This window comes from Etheostoma spectabile, chromosome 1 (genome assembly GCF_008692095.1).
Source record: "Etheostoma spectabile isolate EspeVRDwgs_2016 chromosome 1, UIUC_Espe_1.0, whole genome shotgun sequence".
Lineage (NCBI taxonomy): Eukaryota > Metazoa > Chordata > Actinopteri > Perciformes > Percidae > Etheostoma > Etheostoma spectabile.
The window spans coordinates 7,118,064-7,137,700 of NC_045733.1; the positions used below are offsets into that span (position 1 = coordinate 7,118,064).

The window sequence follows — 19,637 nt, forward strand, 5'->3', positions numbered from 1 at the left end:
GACTGTATTTTAATAATGGATTATATTAATTGATATACAGTCTATGGTTGCACCACCGTTGGTTTTATGCTGTATGCTTTGCATTATAGCAGATATTATCTAAATTAGAGGCTAGTTAAATAAAGATACGTGTACATACGATCGCCAGCAGATGGTGCACTTCATACTTTAGCCCACTGCAAGCAAAGGCAGCAACGGTACACAGGGATGAATAATATACCATGTTCTTGACAAACTTTAGTTGAATTAATCAGCATATTTGTGAATTAAAGGAAAAAAGAAGATGATCGAGAACTTACACCCAGCATGTTTGAATAAAAGTGTAGACAGTACGGTTTCAGGCTCCGCCGTGGATAACCAGCCATAGAGCGCGTGTCTGTGCACAGGCTGCACACCACATCACTCTGAGCCCCGAGGAGGAGCGGAGAGGCAGAGCAGCTGGTCTCCAACATGGCTAAAGAAGGAGCAGATATGACGGAGGAGACCGAGTACATGATAGGCAAAAATGTGGGGAAAGAAACAGAAAACGTGGAATCGTCCTGCGATGCCAAAGAAATGCGAGCGGTGGTACTGGCAGGTTTTGGAGGTCTTAACAAACTCAGGGTAACCAAGAAGGCAATGCCCGAGCCTCAGGATGGTGAAGTGAAAATACGCGTCAAAGCATGGTAAATATAAACACTTAGTGATGCATTGTATATGTAGGCTACTTATAAATTGTGGTGTGCTCTGGCCTCCCCGTTACAGGGCCGTGCTTCACTATATTTCTGAACGCTGAATCTTATTAGGAATTTTCGCAGTCATGAAGCTACAGGTCTTTCGTAGTGCAGCAGGTTGGCTGACTGGAGAACCAGTCATACCAAGCAAACATGAAGAGCAGACTGTTGCCAGCCAAGCCAGCATTTTTCAGGCAGATTTAGTTATTTTAAATATAAATTTCTGTTTGATATGACTGCATTTTCAAAGAATTGATTAGCTCATAATTACTGCAAAAGATTACAGCTGTATCAATGCCAAGTAGCCTATGGCTGATTCAAAGTTAGGATATTATTGTTTAATAGAAAATGCCTTACATTGCATTTCATTCACATGTGTATAGCCATTGACTGATTGTTGATAATAATGACATAATTAATCCCTAAATCTATTAACAGCTCATACTAAGTATTTGTATTATTGATTGAATAGTTGTCAGTGGTTGGAGACAGTTCAGATGCCTGATTTCCATCCGAATATTACTTCAGATGGATTTAATGTCAGCAAACTGTAAAGTCCTAATTGTTCTTTGTTGCAGTGGCTTGAATTTCCTGGATCTGATGGTACGTCAGGGAACTCTTGATAATCCTCCAAAACCCCCTCTCGTCCCTGGGTTTGAATGCTCTGGAATAGTAGAGTCAGTAGGTGAAAACACAACAGGATTTGAGGTTAGTGACATGAAGGATTGGACCTCTGTAGCCTAATGCTGTGATGAATGAATGTTAAAAGTCAGTTCATGAGCAACCAAATTGGCATCAACAAAACTAGAAACGTGCTGTAAAAATAATAATGAGATACCCATTAAAATGAATCTATAATCTACTATCAACGTCGTCCTTCGTGCCACATGCTTGTTTCACATTACTGTTTCACATGTTTCTTTCAGATAGGCGACAGAGTCATGGCTTTTGTCAACTACAATGCCTGGGCAGAGGTTGTTTGCACACCTGTGGATTTTGTCTACAAGATGCCAGAGGAAATGACTTTTGCTGAGGCCGCTGCATTCTCCCTGAACTTTGTGGCTGCCTACATGATGCTCTTTGAGGTTGCCAATCTGCGAGAGGGGATGTCAGTGTTGGTTCACTCAGCAGGAGGTGGTGTAGTAAGTCCATTTCTTTTATAACTTTTGCACAGCCAAAGAACAAGTTCATCAAGCTCTTGTTAAAACTGACTGCTTAACTACAAGTGGAAGTGTTTCCTGCTATTACTTAATATCTGTTGTTTATGTCACAGTACAAAATGAAATTATTTTTATTATAGTATACATACTAACTAGATTTTAAATATTTTCTTAATAAAATGTCTTGAACATTCTTTTGAGTGATTTAAGATTCAAAATGACTGAAAGAAATGCTTACAACAGTTATTCAAAAAGCAGTTAATGTCGTTTTAACTATTTAATCATAATTAACACAATGTAGATATTCTACACCACTCATTTTCTATGACTGTTTGATTATTATTTCATGGTGCAGCCTACATACATACTGTTGCCTTTGTGTGATCATGGTATATTTGGAGTTAAACCCTTGTGTTTTCAGGCAGTGATAATTTGTTGCAACTGTTTGTTTTTTTCAGGGTCAAGCTGTGGCTCAGCTTTGCTCCACTGTACCTAATGTCACTGTGTTTGGGGTCGCCTCCTGTTTCAAACACGCAGCCATCAGAGACTCTGTGACTCACCTCTTTGACAGAAACGTTGATTATATACAAGAAGTAAAAAAGTAAGCATAGAAAGTTTTTCTGTATCATGATTCATTTGAGGCTAACGAGTCTGTTTTTAGTTCCACAATAATTTGTTCATGTTAAAAAAGGAATTTCAAGGTATCATCAGGCATTGTTACTGTAGCATGTTATACATGTGCACTAATGTGATAACGTGGACTTCACTGAGCGCAGAGGGCTGTGTGAGGAGGCAGATGTTACCTGTTGCCTTATTTGGTCTTGTGTGGCTGTGGTCCCCATGGTAACTCACGGCTCATCTGAGAGAGCAGCAGCGTTGTGTAGGGCTGAGGTTTGCACTGGCAATGTGGAACAACGGAGCCAATTAGGGCTGAGCATTGATGCCCCACACATTCCTTTCACTGTCAGCCAGTTTGCACTACAAAGAGAACACCTTGTAGCAAACACTGCCTGAGATTTGATGTGGTATGATGCAGGATTACTGCTATTATGCTGTGATGTTTTCTTCTTTTTTGAAGCTTTTGATTATTTAGAGAACTACAAAACTATGCAGCCTCCTCTGCTTCCACAAGCCTTAGCAATTTGTGCCTATACCTATGAGTCATTTAATCAGGTTACATGCACCATATATGAAACACACTTTACGGTTATATTTTTCAGATTATAATACATGGGGATTCAAATATTTTTTCACAAACAGTGATTGTTTCATCTTTTTTGCCTACATATCCACAGTGGTAGGGGATTAAATGACTTTCATCTCCCTGGCCCACACATTCTTCTCAGGATCAAGAGCAAAGTACAATTAAATGAGTCTTTTTACAAAAGGCAAAAACCATGGGAATCACAAGACCACCAAGCAGTTTTGCCAAGCAGGTATCCAGGGCCCCAAGGCAGAATGCAGTTGCCTTGATAATAACGTGCCTTTCATTCTTTAATTTCTGTGTATTTAATGAGTATGGCAAACGTTTAGGTCTCATTGATGCTGTGTGCCATCATGAAAGCTTTTTTGTAACATGATAGAAAGCATGTTACTAATAAGGAGTAATGTAGGCATTACAAAACATCAAGTTCTTTATAAGAAAACTGTAGCCGGTGTCCAAAGAAAACGTGGGTTGTATGTTGCAACTTCTTCTCAGAGTTATACTCCAGAGAATCCATGCTCATAACTTATGAATCCATGATTGGTTGAAACCTGAAGCTGCTACACAGTATGACTCACAGGCTGAATTTATGGATTTATAGAATATGTTTTGCTCTTTCACATTGTGCTCACAGACATAAACAAGGTAATAAAGCCACATCACTGTAAATGTACGAAGCTGACTTCCGATTGTACTCTATCTCAACTGAAAGATGAAAAATATTTTGTTGATCAATAGACAGAATAGACTTTTTTTTTTAAATCATGTTTCCTAAAGCTTGAGAGGATGTCTTTAACTTGTTTGTTTTGTCCAACCAACAGTCCAAAACCCCAAATATAATCAGTTTGTATAATGTTAATAAAGGCTGCAAATTCTCACATGTGCTCTGGGACACTGTTAGGCATATTTTACAATTTTTTGACATTTGACGGATCAAACAACAATTGAAACATAATCATTAGTTGTAGCTCTAATGTTCAGACAGTAAATTGTAAATGTAAATGGTAAATTAAATGATATTAATAATTCTTTTTCAGTGGACTTAACCTTTACTTTGTTGATGTTTTAGGATTTCTCCAGAGGGAGTAGACATTGTGTTGGACTGCCTGTGTGGGGAGAACACAGCGAAAGGCCTGACTCTGCTGAGGCCTTTGGGAACCTACATACTCTATGGTGGGAACGAAACCTATGCTTTTTGATTTAGTACTTTCAAAGTGGAAATAATTAAATTCGCAGTGTATTTGTGTGTAGTCAATTTACTTCAACTTACAACCTTACTATTAGCAGTTAAAGTGTTAGTCCGACATTTTGGTATATACGCTTTTCTTCTTTGGGTGGGTTATATGGGTAGATTGTACCTCTCTGACATCTGTCCATAAAACCTGGTGACAACAAGCCGTCAGGAAGTCACTGCTCCAGTCCAAGAAACGGTCTGGCAAACAAGATATGTAAGGGATAATGTAGAGCTAGAGCACATTAGAACCTGACAGGGGGATGCAGTGCCTTGAATCATCCTGAAGGGGTTTAAACTCACAATATCAGAATCAGAATCAGCTTTATTTGCCAGGTATGAGGACATATATGAGGAATTTTGCTTTGGATCCTATTGCTCACAATGTGCTTACTCACACAAAACAAACAACAAAACAAACAATGTACACACACTCTAAACAGAAACAATATAGACAGGTTGAGGTAATAGTGCATTGAAGAGTGCAAAGTATGCAGGTGTAAATTATAATTATGATAGTTATAATTATATAAAAATTATAAAATAAAATTATAATATAATTATTTTAATTATGGAGCATAGTGCAAAGAGTGCTGGAATAAATAATACTGCTGATTACACGGCTAAGAAATCAACAATTTGACACAATATATATATATAATATTAAATGGTCCTTCCAACTCAGAGTCTATAATCAGAACTGTGTCCAAAGCAAATAACTGTGTCTGTTCTTCATAGCAGGGGTCTGCTATTCAGAAATAACTTTAGAGGTGCTTGTAGGTGGATTTTGTTACCTTTGGACAGAGCTAGGCGAGCTGTTGCCCCTGTTTACGGTCTTCATGCTAAGCTAAGCTAACCATCTCCTGGATAAAGCTTCATTCTCAATGGACAGACACGAGAATGGTATTGGTCTTCTCATGTAACTCTTTGCAAGAAAGCAATACGAGTATTTCCCATAATGTCGAACTATTCCTTTAAAGAGGAGTCTTGCATTCATTAAATGTGTTGGCAGCCGGACTGAGAGTAAGATAGTAAGGCTCACTTGAATAAAACATACAAAGCCTGCTAATTAAATGTATTGTCCTTCACAGCTACCATACTTATCTGATGTCTGTTGTGTGAAGCCTCACGAATCAAGTAACAGATTTAGAGGGATATTATTTCATTAGTTTAATTTAGACATAATATGTGCAATGGCATGCTTGCACAGATCTAAGGGTCTAAAGGTGCCAACTGTTTTCCCACATCCACCCTTCATGCTTTGTGGCTGCCTGTTATTGACCAGTCACTTCTGCCCAGCCTTTGCACAGCATACAGCAATCCTTTTATTTTTGTTTTTTCAGGCGCGTCAAACATGGTAACTGGGGAAACAAAGAGTTTCTTCAGCTTTGCAAAATCTGTGAGTCAGAGATGCAGTCTGTCATGAACATTTGAAGGAAACAGTACTACCCAATGAACATTTCATAATTTCATGGCAAATGAAACACACACAAATGAGTCACTCGGAATGAAGTGTCTCTCTGTGTTTTTGTTTTTTTCTCTCCAGTGGTGGCAGGTGGAGAAGGTGAATCCTATTAAACTATACGAAGAGAACAAGGTCATAGCAGGATTCTCACTCCTCAACCTCCTCTTTAAACATGGGAAATGTAGTCTTGTAAAATCAGTGATGGACAAACTCTTGTGTCTATATGACCAAAAGAAGATCAAGCCAGTAGTGGACTCCCTATGGGCGCTGGAAGAGGTAAGAACCTGGGGTGATAAGAGGGTTTAACACAGTGAATAAAGTCAATGATTAGCACATTAAAATGATATGGTCACAGTGGTTATATAAACAGGAAACATCAGGTTTAAGATTTAAGAGAAGATTTTATGCAAACATATCGGACAGCATGTCATCTGTTGTTTGTCAATTTTGCTTCATGTGGGACATTGTCAGCTGTTTCTGGACAATCTTCCACAGATGGTGGGTAGGTTGCATCTTTAGCTTTCACAATTATTTCCCACCCACACAAAGCCCAACAGGCACATAAGTAAGGTTGGGCATCGTTTGGATGTGAACATTTCGGATTACAATTCCGATTCTTCCTTTCGATTCTGGTTCTCATCGATTCTCGATTCTGATTCTTTAAGGGCTGAAGTTGAAATGAGTCACATGTCTATTTTCACAAATAAGAGTAAAGTTCTATTTTGATTCAATGGTGGTTTGCAGTTTTACTGGGCTTTTTTTCATTTTCCATTTTTTAGCCATTTCCTTAGTATAAAATTTGTCCTAAAATCAATTTGCCTTATTGTTTCCATCAGTAATATCAGAATGCATTTAATGCCTCTGTCTTTACAAGCAATATGCTCAAAGAATTCTGATAGACAGTGAGGCAGTGCAGGTAATCCATCACGAGAAGCTGATAATAAGGCATTCTGAACTTTGTATCTACAGTCAGAGAGAGAAGAGATTGATAAAATGATCTCCAGATTTTCATTTCTCATGGGAAACTCCCCTGGTTCTTATTGTCCATAAATTTGGCAGATCTGTAAGGCCATTCACTGGAACCATTGCCTCTGAGGAATCTCATTAGAGGGGAGGATGGCGTGGGATACAGTGTCAGGGACACTGCCTGCCTCATTTGTTCATATGCCTGGATAGAGAATTTAGAGGGCGTCAGTTTGCATGTTGACCATGGCAACCTTTTTTTCTGGAGTGAAAAGAATAACACTGCTGTTGGACAAACAGCAGTTATAGTTAGGAAAAAAATGTATCTGTCACTTTCACCTGAGAGTCCCAAGGTAAATACTATTTAGGATACACAAAAATTAAAGTGAGACTACATAAAGAATGTTGCAGAAATTGTTTGAAAGTACCAGGTAAGCCCCATTACACCTACATTATAAGTGGATCTTATTCCTTCTTGCTAACTAGCAGCAAAGTGCTGGAGTTTCCGACCTATTTTTGCTCTTGGCTTGTTTTCTGCTATTGCTTTTAGCAAATGAATGCTTGTGACACAATGGATCACAGACAAAGGGACGCATTCAGTTGTGTCTTTGTGTGGACTGTAATGAGAAAACAAGATACGGCATCCTGAGTAATGAGTAGTATTATTGTTTTATTGTTTACAAGTTTGGACCTGCAAGGTGTGTTGTTGGGCTGAGAGATTGTTGTTGGACGTAGATGAGAAAATGTCACATTAAATTATTATTAGTAGGTAATGTCATGCAGATGCAAACCATGTAGACTCCACTTCTTCTATGGATTCTACCATAATGTGATCATTGATGGCAGACTAAAGATCTGGTGAGCACTGGTGTGTTGTTGAGTTGGAGAAAATCATGAAATTGATTGCACTCGCTTTGCTTCTCCCGTTACTGCAGCACCCTGCTCCTATATCAGACTGCAGTTGATTAACAATATGACCCATTGAAAGTCTCACTGACTAAATCGGTTTGAAAAAGGAGATTCAGGTGTAACACTGTGTTCGAACGATGTATCTAGTAGGTAAACGTTGCAATAAATCATCCTTATTACAATTAGTATAAAGTTTAATACTACTTCATTCATACTCACATAAATTAAACAAAAATAAACATATATATGAGGATAATGTGTCTTTACAGAGCTGATGACTTTATTATGTTAAAGTAATTTTTTTTAAGAATGTGAATATTAAAATCCTTTGTTTTTGCAGAATGTGACTCAATTTTAAATTGTATGATACATAATTTATTTGGTATTAGAGCCTACTTTAGACAGCAGTCTAAAGCTGGATAAATGAATCTTCAATGCAATCTTCCAGCCTACATCATCCTTGCAATCATAGGTGAAATGAAACATGTGTACTTGTATGCTTAATATCAACCAGTCAGACTTTATTTGTACAGCACTTTTCATACAGAAAAATGAAGAACAAAGTGCTTCATACTTTTCTCACAGAGTAAAATTAAATTATATCTGCTCTGAGGGAGTGTTTCTGTGTCTGTAATGACCAGGAAATGGTTGTCATTGTCAAGAGTCATTATTTTATGAGATTTAATTTGTGATATCAAAGTTGATGTATGTATGTATGTTGTTGTTGTTTTTTTTAAACAGTTTCTTGAAAGTAAGTTGTGTTGTGTTTTATTTCAGGTAAAAGAGGCCATGCAGAGAATTCATGACAGAGGCAACATAGGAAAACTCATTCTGGATGTCGAGAAGTCTCCCACCCCTCTGGTAACTTTTTAACTTTGAAAGTTAATCGCATGAACAAAGTTATCCGAAAGCATACATCAAAACAATAGGGCTGTTAAACTCTTAATCTAAAGTGCAATTCTACAATGATTTACAGTGTTTTTCAACAGTACTTTTCTTCTTTTACTTATTTTATAGTAAGAGGGGCTGATGAATTAATTTAAAATAACTAGATAGTTAACTATCTATATGCCATCTTATGATATAAACAAGCATAAAACAACAAATTTAAAATATATGAATTAAACAGGAGACACAACAAACACTGTATGCCTAAAAATGTCACACTGGACAGCTGGCTGCATCATATAAAGTATTATTTCTAGATACATGTAAAACTAAGATAAGAAAGTTAATCCTAGTCATAAACATTAATGACAAAAAAAACATTAAATTAAAGTATTACATGACATTGATGGTAGAGGGTACAGAAGAAGAGGAAAGAGTAGATAAGATAAGAAATTGGCAGATCTAAAAGAATGCACAACACAAAACAAGTGGTGAGAATAACCAGCACCGCGTTTTTATGGAACCCACGCAACTTCTAGGCAAGTCCTGCCCTACAAAGCAGCTGGACTGGTAAGCGTTAGGCATTGACCTTGAGTGGTTAAGGTTAGAATAACTGATTGGTCAGTGGATAGGACCTAGGGTTTGGCAATGTCCCCTGAATTGGTAGTTGACAATGTTTTCTTTAAAGGGCGTGCGCCTGTAAGCACCCACGGAGGAAAACATAAATCGTGGTTATGATAGAGAAAGACTGACAGCTCTAATATAGATATTATAATTTATTTACAAGACTGCAAAAGGGAGACAGTACATCTCTCTGCCCTGTCAGACGCTGCTCTGCCACCCCTTTGCCTGCTCTGGCCAGTGTGTGTGAGGCAGACTGTCACATCAGACGGTGGAGCTTGTAAAATTTGTAAAACGGCCCATATTTGAGCTCTACATAGTTGATTTCTCGCATTAAAAAATCTCAGAAATGAATTTAGTGATGAAATAGCAGATGAACAATATATGAAGTTTCCAGTTGTTGGCCACAACAGCAATCCATGGTTGTTGTGGTTGTTGTGGTTGTTATGCCGCTTTGCACACCAACACACTTGACTTTGAATTTCTGATTGTGCGGGCCAGCTGTCAATGGGTCTGTGTGTATCACGGTGGTGGCTCTCCATCGTGATGTTGGTCAGCTGTCCATCAGCATAACCCAACCTCCACAAAGCGTAACTTATATGGCGCCATTTTAATGCTACCTAGCAATCACCCGCCGTTAGCATTCCATTAACTGCCATTCATTTTGGCGCCACTTTGACAGCGAATAACTTTACATCTGACAATGTTTAAAGCACATCTATAGGGAAAATGCTTTTTATGGGAATACTTTAAACATACAAAGATGATGCTTATCATGGGCGTTCTGATCTCTGTGTTTAAGTAACCACACAGCTAATTTGCTGACTGTAACACTGTGAAATATATATGAATATAATTATGTTGTTGTGGATGAATAATTACTTTTGACATTTCTGATGCCTACAGCACATTTTCAGGTCCAGTCAGGGTCATGAGGAGTCAGTGAGTTTGTGTTTCTCCTGTTTTATAGCAGTCGTTACCAAAGTGATATCAACAAAAAACCTAGAAACGCTATGTGATATGTAGACACCTTGTATTGAAAGTATAGGCCCTGTACATAGCTGTGCAATAGTAGAAGACAAATTTTCTGTATTGCTTGAAATCACATTTGTGTTCACCTCTGTTTCTCTGTATATATAGCTAGGTACACAGTTAATGACAGCTGAATAATATTTTACCAATAGATGGCCAGCGACAGCACAGAGACCAGTGAGGCAGGAGAGGAAGAAGAGGAGCCAGAGGGAGACAATGACAGCAAGGAGCGAATGCCTTTTATCCATTAAACTCTTCAAACCCCAATTAATATGCCTAGAGACTGCAGAGCAACCCAACCCCACACAAGTATTGTGTAGTACAGTATGTGTGTGTATGTATGTATGCATGTATGTATGCATGAATGGATGGATGTACAATATAGGTTTGTGCCTCTTGTCTGTTACCTATTGTTTGTCAGTTGATTGTTCATGCATAATTATTGGGTAAATGAAGACTAACATCATGTTTGTCACCCAAGCAACAGGCGTAAGTGCCATTCTGAACATAGTATTATTATATTCTTTTGGTATTATGTTGTAATTTAATGCTACCTAGTAATGGTAATAGGTTTTTGTCCATTTTACAATTTAATTAAACTGCCAACAGTTTATTGACTGAATAAGCATTTAAATCTGCTGGCCTGCCATTATCTATTTACGATTTAAGCACATAAGTGCCATATACTATAGAAGCTATAGAAAAGTGTAATTTGATTGCCACCTGTCCTCCGTGATGACAGCTGTAACAGAAAACAATTGACATATTTTTGAGAAAGTGCCCTCAATGTTTCAATGCTTCTGACCAAGAGATGAATTACTTTCTCATGTCGCAATAGTAATGTATAAGCCACAAGAGGTTAAAGTCTGTGTGTAGATTATTGCATGATATTTTATTCTGAGTTGCCAACCTTGTAATATTAGAGGTTCACCAGTGCCTTTGAGCTACAAACAATCGTTTGCTACTCAAAATGCTTTCCTCGTTCACGTTGAACAAACCAACAAAAAAAGGTATTTTTAAATGAAATACAAAAATGGGTGCATAAACTTTTCACCACCAGAGCTGTTTATGTAGTAACTAATTGGATTGAGGACATATTTTCCCTCTACGCTGTATATTCTGAACTTTTACTAAAATAATATACGCCATACAGTGTTGCATTTATTGAAAGGTCAACATTTACTAAGAATATATGTAAATACAAGAAAACACAAGACAAATCGGTAAATTCAGAATTGTCTTAGGGAGGATCATGACGTGGTCAGTCAGACTGCAGACGGAGGTTTGTGGGGTCTCTGCTTTGCTTGTCTGACTAAAGTTGTTTACTTGCTGGTGCCTCACAACAAAAGTGCCAAAAGACTCCAACATGAATAAATTTCTTTTCACGATGAGCTGATGTATAAAGCCAGCAGGATGTAGGTCTGAGTAACGCTGTGTATTCCTTTATTTAAGTACGATTCCCTCTGCTTTACTCAACATCTGAGAGTTGTTAATGAAATAACGGCTGACAAGAAATAAATGTTCACACTCACATAGTCAAATAATTGATCTGTTTTTATTTTGATGTTTTAAAGTAAAAACAAACTATTGTTTTCACTATTTCTTTGGCCTTGCTTTTTCTGTGTATATTACTTTGGCTAGTTATCTGAAGTATTTATTATTTTACTTGAATCATTCAAATGAAACCAGTGCATACTACTAAAATTATTTTTTCAACTATCAAAACAAGACAACAAGACTTTTGTAATAATGCAATTTTAGGAAACAAAAAATGTAACAGCAAAACTACTGGGTAAACAGTCCATGCTTTGAAGTTGAACGACAAACAGAGAGACAGCGTTAATGGGTGTACAAAAGTCATGAAATAAGTAGTTTTAGAAGTTGATTTATAGACTTGGAGTAAGGAGGATGTGTAGACACTTTGGAAATACGTCTCAATTTTGATGCCTTTAAAGTCAGGCCTGTTTGTGTCTGAGAGAAAGTGAGAGAGAGAGCATGTTTTACATCCACATTGCCTTGTGTCTAAAATAAAAACGTGTTAAAAGAAGTGTTTAGCATTGTAGTGTGTTCACGACATTCCTTGGTAAACTCTGGTTCACTAGTGGTTGAATATTTTTGTCGGTTTTGTTGTGTACCTTCTTTGAGTACAGCTCGGTTTACTTGAATAAATGTATCTGCAAAGTATGATTGTGTTTTTGTCTTGGTTTAATATTTGATTATATTTCACATGGTATGAGTTCTGTCACCGTCCCTGAGGTCCCTTTGTAGATTGTTGTCCCTCTTCTCTTTTAATATATCATGTAAATATTTAATTTGAGTTTATGTAATAAGTTTACCTTCATGAACTTCATGAGAAGTTTTCTTGGTGTACAAAATATGGGCTATAGTACAATATTTCCTTTGAATTGGTGACACTGATCTTGTGTTCCCACCTTGCACTGTGGTGATTGTATAGATCTTCTGTGCTGAAGATGTTGGGAAGCATCCATGTTTTAGAATTTGTAGCTTCTTTACATCAACATTCATATTTAAAGCATTGTCTCCTTTCATGGCTACAACTTTGTGTTCTATTAAAATAAGTTTTTTTGGCTAAGAATGTGAACAGCTGGCCTTCTTTTACAGCTTGTTCAGACTGCTGACCTCCAAGCCTTGATGCTACCAGACCAGCACACCAAAAAGAAAAAGAAAAAGAGAGAACAAGCTATACAGACTGATAGAAGATATGCAGGAGCCTGTTGCACACACTGAAGGATCTGAGTCTGCTCTGTCCCCTCCTGAAGAGAGTATCAATGTTGTGATATCAGTCCATCTATCCATTCATCCATCCATCTTCGTCCGCCTATCCGGTATCGGGTCGCGGGGGGAGCAACTCCAACAGGGGAGTCCAAACTTCCCTTTCCCGAGCCGAATTTACCAACGCCAACTGGGGGATCCCGAGGCGTTCCCAGGCCAGGTTGGAGATATAATCTCTCCACCTAGTCCTGGGTCTTCCCTGAGGCCTCCTCCCAGCTAGATGTGTCTGGAACACCTCCCTAGGGAGGAGGCATCCTTACCAGATGCCCGAACCACCTCAGCTGGCTCTTTTTGAAGCGAAGGAGCAGCGGCTCTACTCCGAGCTCCTCTTGGATGACTGTGCTTCTCACCCTATCTCTAAGGGAGACGCCAGCCACCCTCCTGAGGAAACCCATTTCGGCCGCTTGTACCCTGGATATCGTTCTTTTGGTCACGATCCAGCCTTCATGACCATAGGTGAAGGTAAGAACAAAAACTGACCAGTAGATTGAGAGCTTTGCCTTCTGGCTCAGGTCTGTTTTCATCACAACGCTGCAATACAATGAGTGTAATACCGCACCCGCTGCACCAATTCTCCGACCAATCTCCCGCTCTATTGTCTCCTCACTCATGAACAAAACCCCAAGGTACTTGAACTTCTTCATTTGGGGTAAGGACTCACTCCCTACCTGAAGAAGGAACTTCATTGGTTTCCTGCTGAGAACCACGGCCTCAGATTTAGATTTAGATCTTCATCCCAGCCGATTCACACTCGGCTGCAAACCGATCCAGTGAGTGCTGAAGTTCACAGGCCGATGACGCCATCAGGACCACATCATCCGCAAATTGCAGCGATGAGATTCCCAGCCCACCAAACTGCAACCCTTCCCCACCCAGACTACGCCGCAATACCCTGTCCATAAATACTACAAACAGGATTGGTGACAAAGCTCAGCCCTGGCGGAGGCCAACCTTCACCTGAAATGAGTCCAACTTACTGCAGAGAACCTAGGTACAGCTCTTGCTTTGGTCATACAGAGATTGGATGACCCTGAGAAAGGACCCCCTCACCCCATACTCCTGCAGCACCTCCCAAAGTGAGGCTGAGAAGTGTGATATCCCTGTAATTGGCACACACCCTCTGGTCCCCCTTTTTGAAGAGGGGAACAACCACCCCGGTCTGCCACTCCTTAGGCACTGTCCCGGACTTCCACACAATGTTGAAGAGGCGTGTCAACCAAGACAGCCCCTCCACACCCAGAGCTTTCAGCATTTATGGACGGATCTCATCTATCCCTGGGGCTTTGCCACTGTACTTAACTACCTCAGCGATTTCCACCAGGAAAATTGACAATCCCTCATCATCCTCCAGCTCTGTCTCTACCATAGAGGGCGGATTAGCTGGATTTAGGAGTTCCTCAAAGGGCTCCTTCTACCGCCCATTACCTACTCAGTTGAGGTCAACAGCATCCCCTCTTTACTGTACACAGCTTGGATGGTTCCCCGCTTCCCCCTCCTGAGGTGGCGAACGGTTTTCCAGGAGCACCTTGGTGCCGACCAAAGGTCCTTCTCTCTTCTCGTCTTCTAAGAACTTCTCACACACCTGCTTCTTTGCCTCTTTCACGGCAGAGACTGCAGCCCTTCGGGCTCTTTGGTACCTTGCAACTGCCCCTGGAGCCTTCTGGGATAACATATCCCAGAAAGACTCCTTCTTCAGTCAGACGGCTTCCCTAACCACCGGTGTCCACCAGGGTGTTTGTGGGTTACCGCCCCTTGAGGCACCTAAGACCCAAAGACTTCAGCAATGGAAACTTTGAACATTGTCCACTAAGGTTCAATGCCCCCAACCTCCACAGAGATGCACAAAAAGCTCCGCCGGAGGTGTGAGTTGAAAGTCTGTCAGACAGGGGCCTCCCCAGACGTTTCCAATTTACCCGCACTACCCGTTTGGGCTTACCAGGTCTGTCCAGAGTATTCCCCCATCCCCTGACCCAACTCATTACTAGATGGTGATCAGTTGACAGCTCCGCCTCTCTCTTCACCCAAGTGTCCAAAACATACAGCCTCAGATCAGATGAAACAATTATAAAATAGATCATTGACCTTTGGCCTAAGGTGGTCTGGTAGCGCTCCACCTCCACAAGTTCCGGCTCCTTCCCCCACAGAGAGGTGACATTCCACCCTCCCAGAGCCAGCCTCTGCCGCCAGGGTCTGGTCCATCAAGGCCCCTGACCTTCACCACCACCCGTGTGGCTACACACCCGACCCCAGCGGTTCCTACAGGTGGTGGGCCCATGGGATGGAGAGAGAAGGGGCGCCATGTAGCTTTTTCGGGCTGCGCCCAGCCAGACTGTGATAAATCCAGCCACCAGGCGCTCGCTGATGAGCCCTCCATCGGGGCCTGGCTCCAGACATGGGCCACAGGGTTCCTCCGTGCAGGGTCACTCTATCGCTTCCTCGTGACTCATAAGGTTTTTGAACCATTCTTTGTCTGGCCCCTCACCGGAGACCACTTTGCCATGGGAGACCCTATCAGGAGCACAAAGCTCCAGACAGCACAGCCCTCAGGTTCATAGGGACACACAAACCCCTCCATCACGATAAGGTGATGGTTTCCGGAGAGGCCAGTCCAATTTTTTTTTATTGATTTGGACCCAAAGGTATGCTTGTATAAGTCCATTTCTTTACTTTCTCTCTCTGGATGATAACCAGGACAGTTTATGTTCCTCTTTTAGCCCACCACAAACTCATTGGTTTTGCTGATATTGAGACATAGGTGATTGTTGTTGCACCATGTGGCAAAGTTCTCTGTTGGCCATTTGTACTCAATTTTTAAATAATCAACATAGTGCCAACCATCCTACAAAGTCATTGCATATAATATATGAATCTGGTAAGACATGGATGTAAACTACAACTTGACTGATTGGCAGAGGCATACAACCGTGAGGCTGTAATTTTAGTTCTTATTTAGCTCACCCCTCCCGTCTGTATACAACATCTCACTCTAAAAATAGCTTTGCCTGCACCAGAGCCGAGAACTGAACTTCTTTGGGTTCAATTGAAGCTTTATTTTAAAAATATTATACAACTGCTAATATGAGTGATCAAAACTGTGAAAAGCACTTACTGAATGTTGTAAATGAGACCCTTATTAGTGTAGATTTATACCACTTAGTGTACAAGAATGTTATACATTTTCTGAGTTACCAAAAATATGTTAGATTATTTTTCTTGTTAAAAAGTGACTTGGCATGTCCAAAACTGACATGGAAAATGGATGTATTTAGGAAAACTGTTTTGTGAAGCAGTCAATGAATTTCCAGTTTGTTTGTGAAATGAAAGGGAATATTGTTTAGTGCACCTTGTCCCAAGTAAATATTTATCAAAAGCCAGACACAAGGAAATCATTATTTGCCACTCTACACGTATAACTCTCTCACCTCCTCCTGATGTTTGGACAAAAACAGAGTCGGAGCCAAAGCAGGGAGAGTACCCAGGAAGGCATACAGAAGGGCCAGTATATATTGAGCTGCCTGCAGGGTTTTTGGTTCCTTTCACGGCAGTACAAAGTGTGTCCTGTCACTGTAGGATCCACTGGCTTCAGACATGGCGCGTCTGGCCCTCCCTGTCCTCCTCGTTCTTTGCTTCTCCTTGCTCCACTTCAGCTCCAGCCGCCCATCTCGCACCAGGAAGGCTGTGTTACCCCGTCAGTCCGGAGGTGACTATACACACAGCTTATAAATAACGTGCTTGCCATAGATTTTCATCTGACCTGTTTTTCTTGCCTCTTCATTGAGATGCAGCTGCAGAAGAAGATGATGTGAAGTCCCAGCTTGAGAGGTTGTGGCAGGAGGTGAATTCACTGAAGGAGATGCAGGCGTTGCAAACAGGTACTGCCCTACCTAAAGGAAGATTAAAGTCAGAGGAAATGGCAGTAACAGATTAGATTAATAAGCATTACTGCATTCCTCAGAATGTTTGTTTAAAAAGTAAGTTAAGAAGAAATAAATTATTGGACATTGGTTGGTTAATGATAGTCATTGTGGTTTTGGGTTGCATTATAATTATGTCATGGTGCATTTCCTTACTGTTACCTGTTAATTTAGGCCACTGGGCCATCTTCTAAGACTGTGGATTTTTGTTGAGAGATAATTGGTAACTTGATAACTAGATTTTGAGCTGAATCTCCAGCAGAGGGCACCAGCACTCATATCAGCCATTAGATCATGACGTAAAATTGAATGGGAAGATTGTAGGTAACACACAATTTATAAGAAATGTTAAAACATCTAAATGATGATTTCCCATTATTTTGTGTGTTTTTCTCTTAGTCAATCATATAAAAATTCTACAACTTTATTGTTTTTATTTTTGAAATCTCTATTATCCCCTTTTTTCCTTTCTTGGCTGACTTACAGCTCACTATTCACACTGTGAACGCTCTAAATTATGAGTTAATAAAATGTATACTTTTACTTCACTACATTTCCCCTAAGCATCTTTGTAACTCGTTACTTGCACATTGGGGTGAAAGATTCTTTTTCACAAAAAAAATAAATTCTGTTGTTTGAATTTGATGTTCAAGAAGAATGTGGAAACCCTAAATATTTGCTGCTTGATTCTGAACCACAAAAAGGTTCAGAATCAAAGTTTTTATTTACCTACACTTTCCCTTCTAATCATTAAGTACATTTAATATCAGAAAATGACTTTTGATACTTAAGTGCAGTAAATATCCGATACTTTCAGACTTTTACTCAATATATTCAAAAAGGTGACTTTAACGTCTAACAAAGTCATTTTCTGGTAAGATACTTGTACTTTTACTTAAGTATTGCTTTCAAGTACTTTATACAAGACTGGAGTTAATGAATATGGCTGCAGCTTTCAGTTTCTATGCTCCTCATATCTGGAATAAACTCCCAGAAACCTGTAGATCCGCTGCTACTCTCAGTTCTTTTAAATCAAGGCTGAAGACCTTTCTATTTGATGCTGCCTTTCTTTAAATGACTAATCATTTCTTTAAATTTCTTATGCTGCACTGTAAATTTTATTCTTGTGTTTTATGTTTCTCTTTGTTTTTAACTGTCTATTCATGTGTTTTACCGGTTTTTAATGCTTGTGATTTTTAACTGTTTTTACTTGTGTTTTATCTGTTTAACTGATTTTGTGTAAAGCACTTTGAATTGCCTTGTTGCTGAAATGTGCTATACAAATAAAGCTGCCTTGCCTTGCCTTGCCTTGCATGAACTGCTAAAGATTCTGACAGAAGGGGGAATAAAAAACATTTTTGTACAATGTCTATCATAATCTTTTTTCTATTACTGAGGAAACTAAACATTGCAATAGTTTTTTTTTTAACTCTTTAACCACCATATAGTTCTACATTATAATTCAGTTCACTAACGATGGAAGTGCATTGTGTTTTCAGTCTGTCTCCGTGGCATCAAAGCTCACAGAAAATGTTATCTTACAATTGAGGAACCCAAACATTACCATGAAGCAAATGAAGACTGTATTGCACAAGGAGGAACTCTTGCAACGCCACGGGACATGATGGAAAACAATGACCTGAGAGACTATGCAAAGAGGAGTGCTCCAGGATCCAAGGATTTCTGGATTGGTGTAGCAGACATAGTGAAAGAAGGTCAATATGTTGATGTCAACAGCCTCCCAGTCAGCTACTTCAACTGGGACCGCTCCAAGAAGCAGCCCACAGGAACAAAAAGGGAGAGCTGTGTTGCTCTTTCAGTGGTTGCACAAGGAAAGTGGTACGATGAGGTGTGTCGCAGCCTCAAAAAGTATATCTGTGAATATATAATTCCTTGAGAAGACAGGACCAGATAGGTTGTTGGCAACTTATGAAGTATTTCTGATTTCTGAACTTGATAATCATTTATGCAAGTAATTCATTAAATTATTGTGTTGTCAAATCTGTGCTAATTAATAACAGAAACATGACTTATTTTATTAAAATCTGTCTCAATGGTTATTAAATAGGTTGTTAATTAGCTTTAATACACACAATCCTGTAATCCTTAGTAATCAGGGGACTACAAGATGACTTCTGTTTTATAACAGATAACAGAATACATATTCACTTGTGCATATCCCAAATCCTCAGGTGATGACTGAACTAAAGAAGACATTATGTTACATAGAAATAAACAAGAATGTAAACTTTGTTATTTTGTTACAACTTTTGTTTAGAATTTTGCACATACACTTTTCAGAATTTCACAGTTATCTTTCTGCATTAAAAAAGTATTTTACCGCGGGAATGAGTGTATTTTCATACAACTGGGCTGTCTATGCTGTAGAATTACGCAAACATTATTTTAACTGGTGCTAATTGCCATGTAACACATGCTAGAGAAAACAGAAAAGAAGCTATGATATTCCCTTTCACTCAAAAGCTAGAAAACCTTCAACTACCAGAATGCACTTCGCCGCACCGCTGTTGAGTGCATAGACAGTTAAAGTGACGTAATGCGAGCTCAACACAATGGCGGTCGGCTGGTAACAAACAATCTCGTCATACAGTTAAACGGTAGGCTAAAATATGTTTCTGAAAACATTTTAGGCGGGAAATAGGCAATGCAATAACAGAATGTGGGTTCATATTTGATCGGCGTGGCCTAGTTTAACAGTTTTATCTTGTTTTTTAGCCTCCGTT

At 39.5% G+C, this 19,637-nt stretch overlaps 2 protein-coding genes across 2 annotated transcripts; both read left to right on the forward strand.

The window, feature by feature from the left end:
* The first annotated feature begins 185 nt into the window (after positions 1–185).
* vat1l (vesicle amine transport 1-like) lies at positions 186–12,370 on the forward strand. The gene is made up of 9 exons (XM_032515718.1): positions 186–665; positions 1,292–1,421; positions 1,640–1,855; positions 2,332–2,474; positions 4,147–4,250; positions 5,652–5,707; positions 5,855–6,049; positions 8,423–8,506; positions 10,339–12,370. The coding sequence occupies exons 1-9, from the start codon at positions 451–453 to the stop codon at positions 10,435–10,437; spliced, it is 1,242 nt and encodes a 413-aa protein (XP_032371609.1). The 5' UTR covers positions 186–450; the 3' UTR covers positions 10,438–12,370.
* A 4,055-nt stretch (positions 12,371–16,425) lies between these two features.
* On the forward strand, positions 16,426–19,242 carry clec3a (C-type lectin domain family 3, member A). Its single transcript, XM_032521839.1, has 3 exons — positions 16,426–16,679; positions 16,765–16,851; positions 18,393–19,242. Exons 1-3 carry the CDS (start codon positions 16,568–16,570, stop codon positions 18,788–18,790), a joined length of 597 nt encoding a protein of 198 aa, XP_032377730.1. The 5' UTR covers positions 16,426–16,567; the 3' UTR covers positions 18,791–19,242.
* The last annotated feature ends 395 nt before the right edge of the window (positions 19,243–19,637 follow it).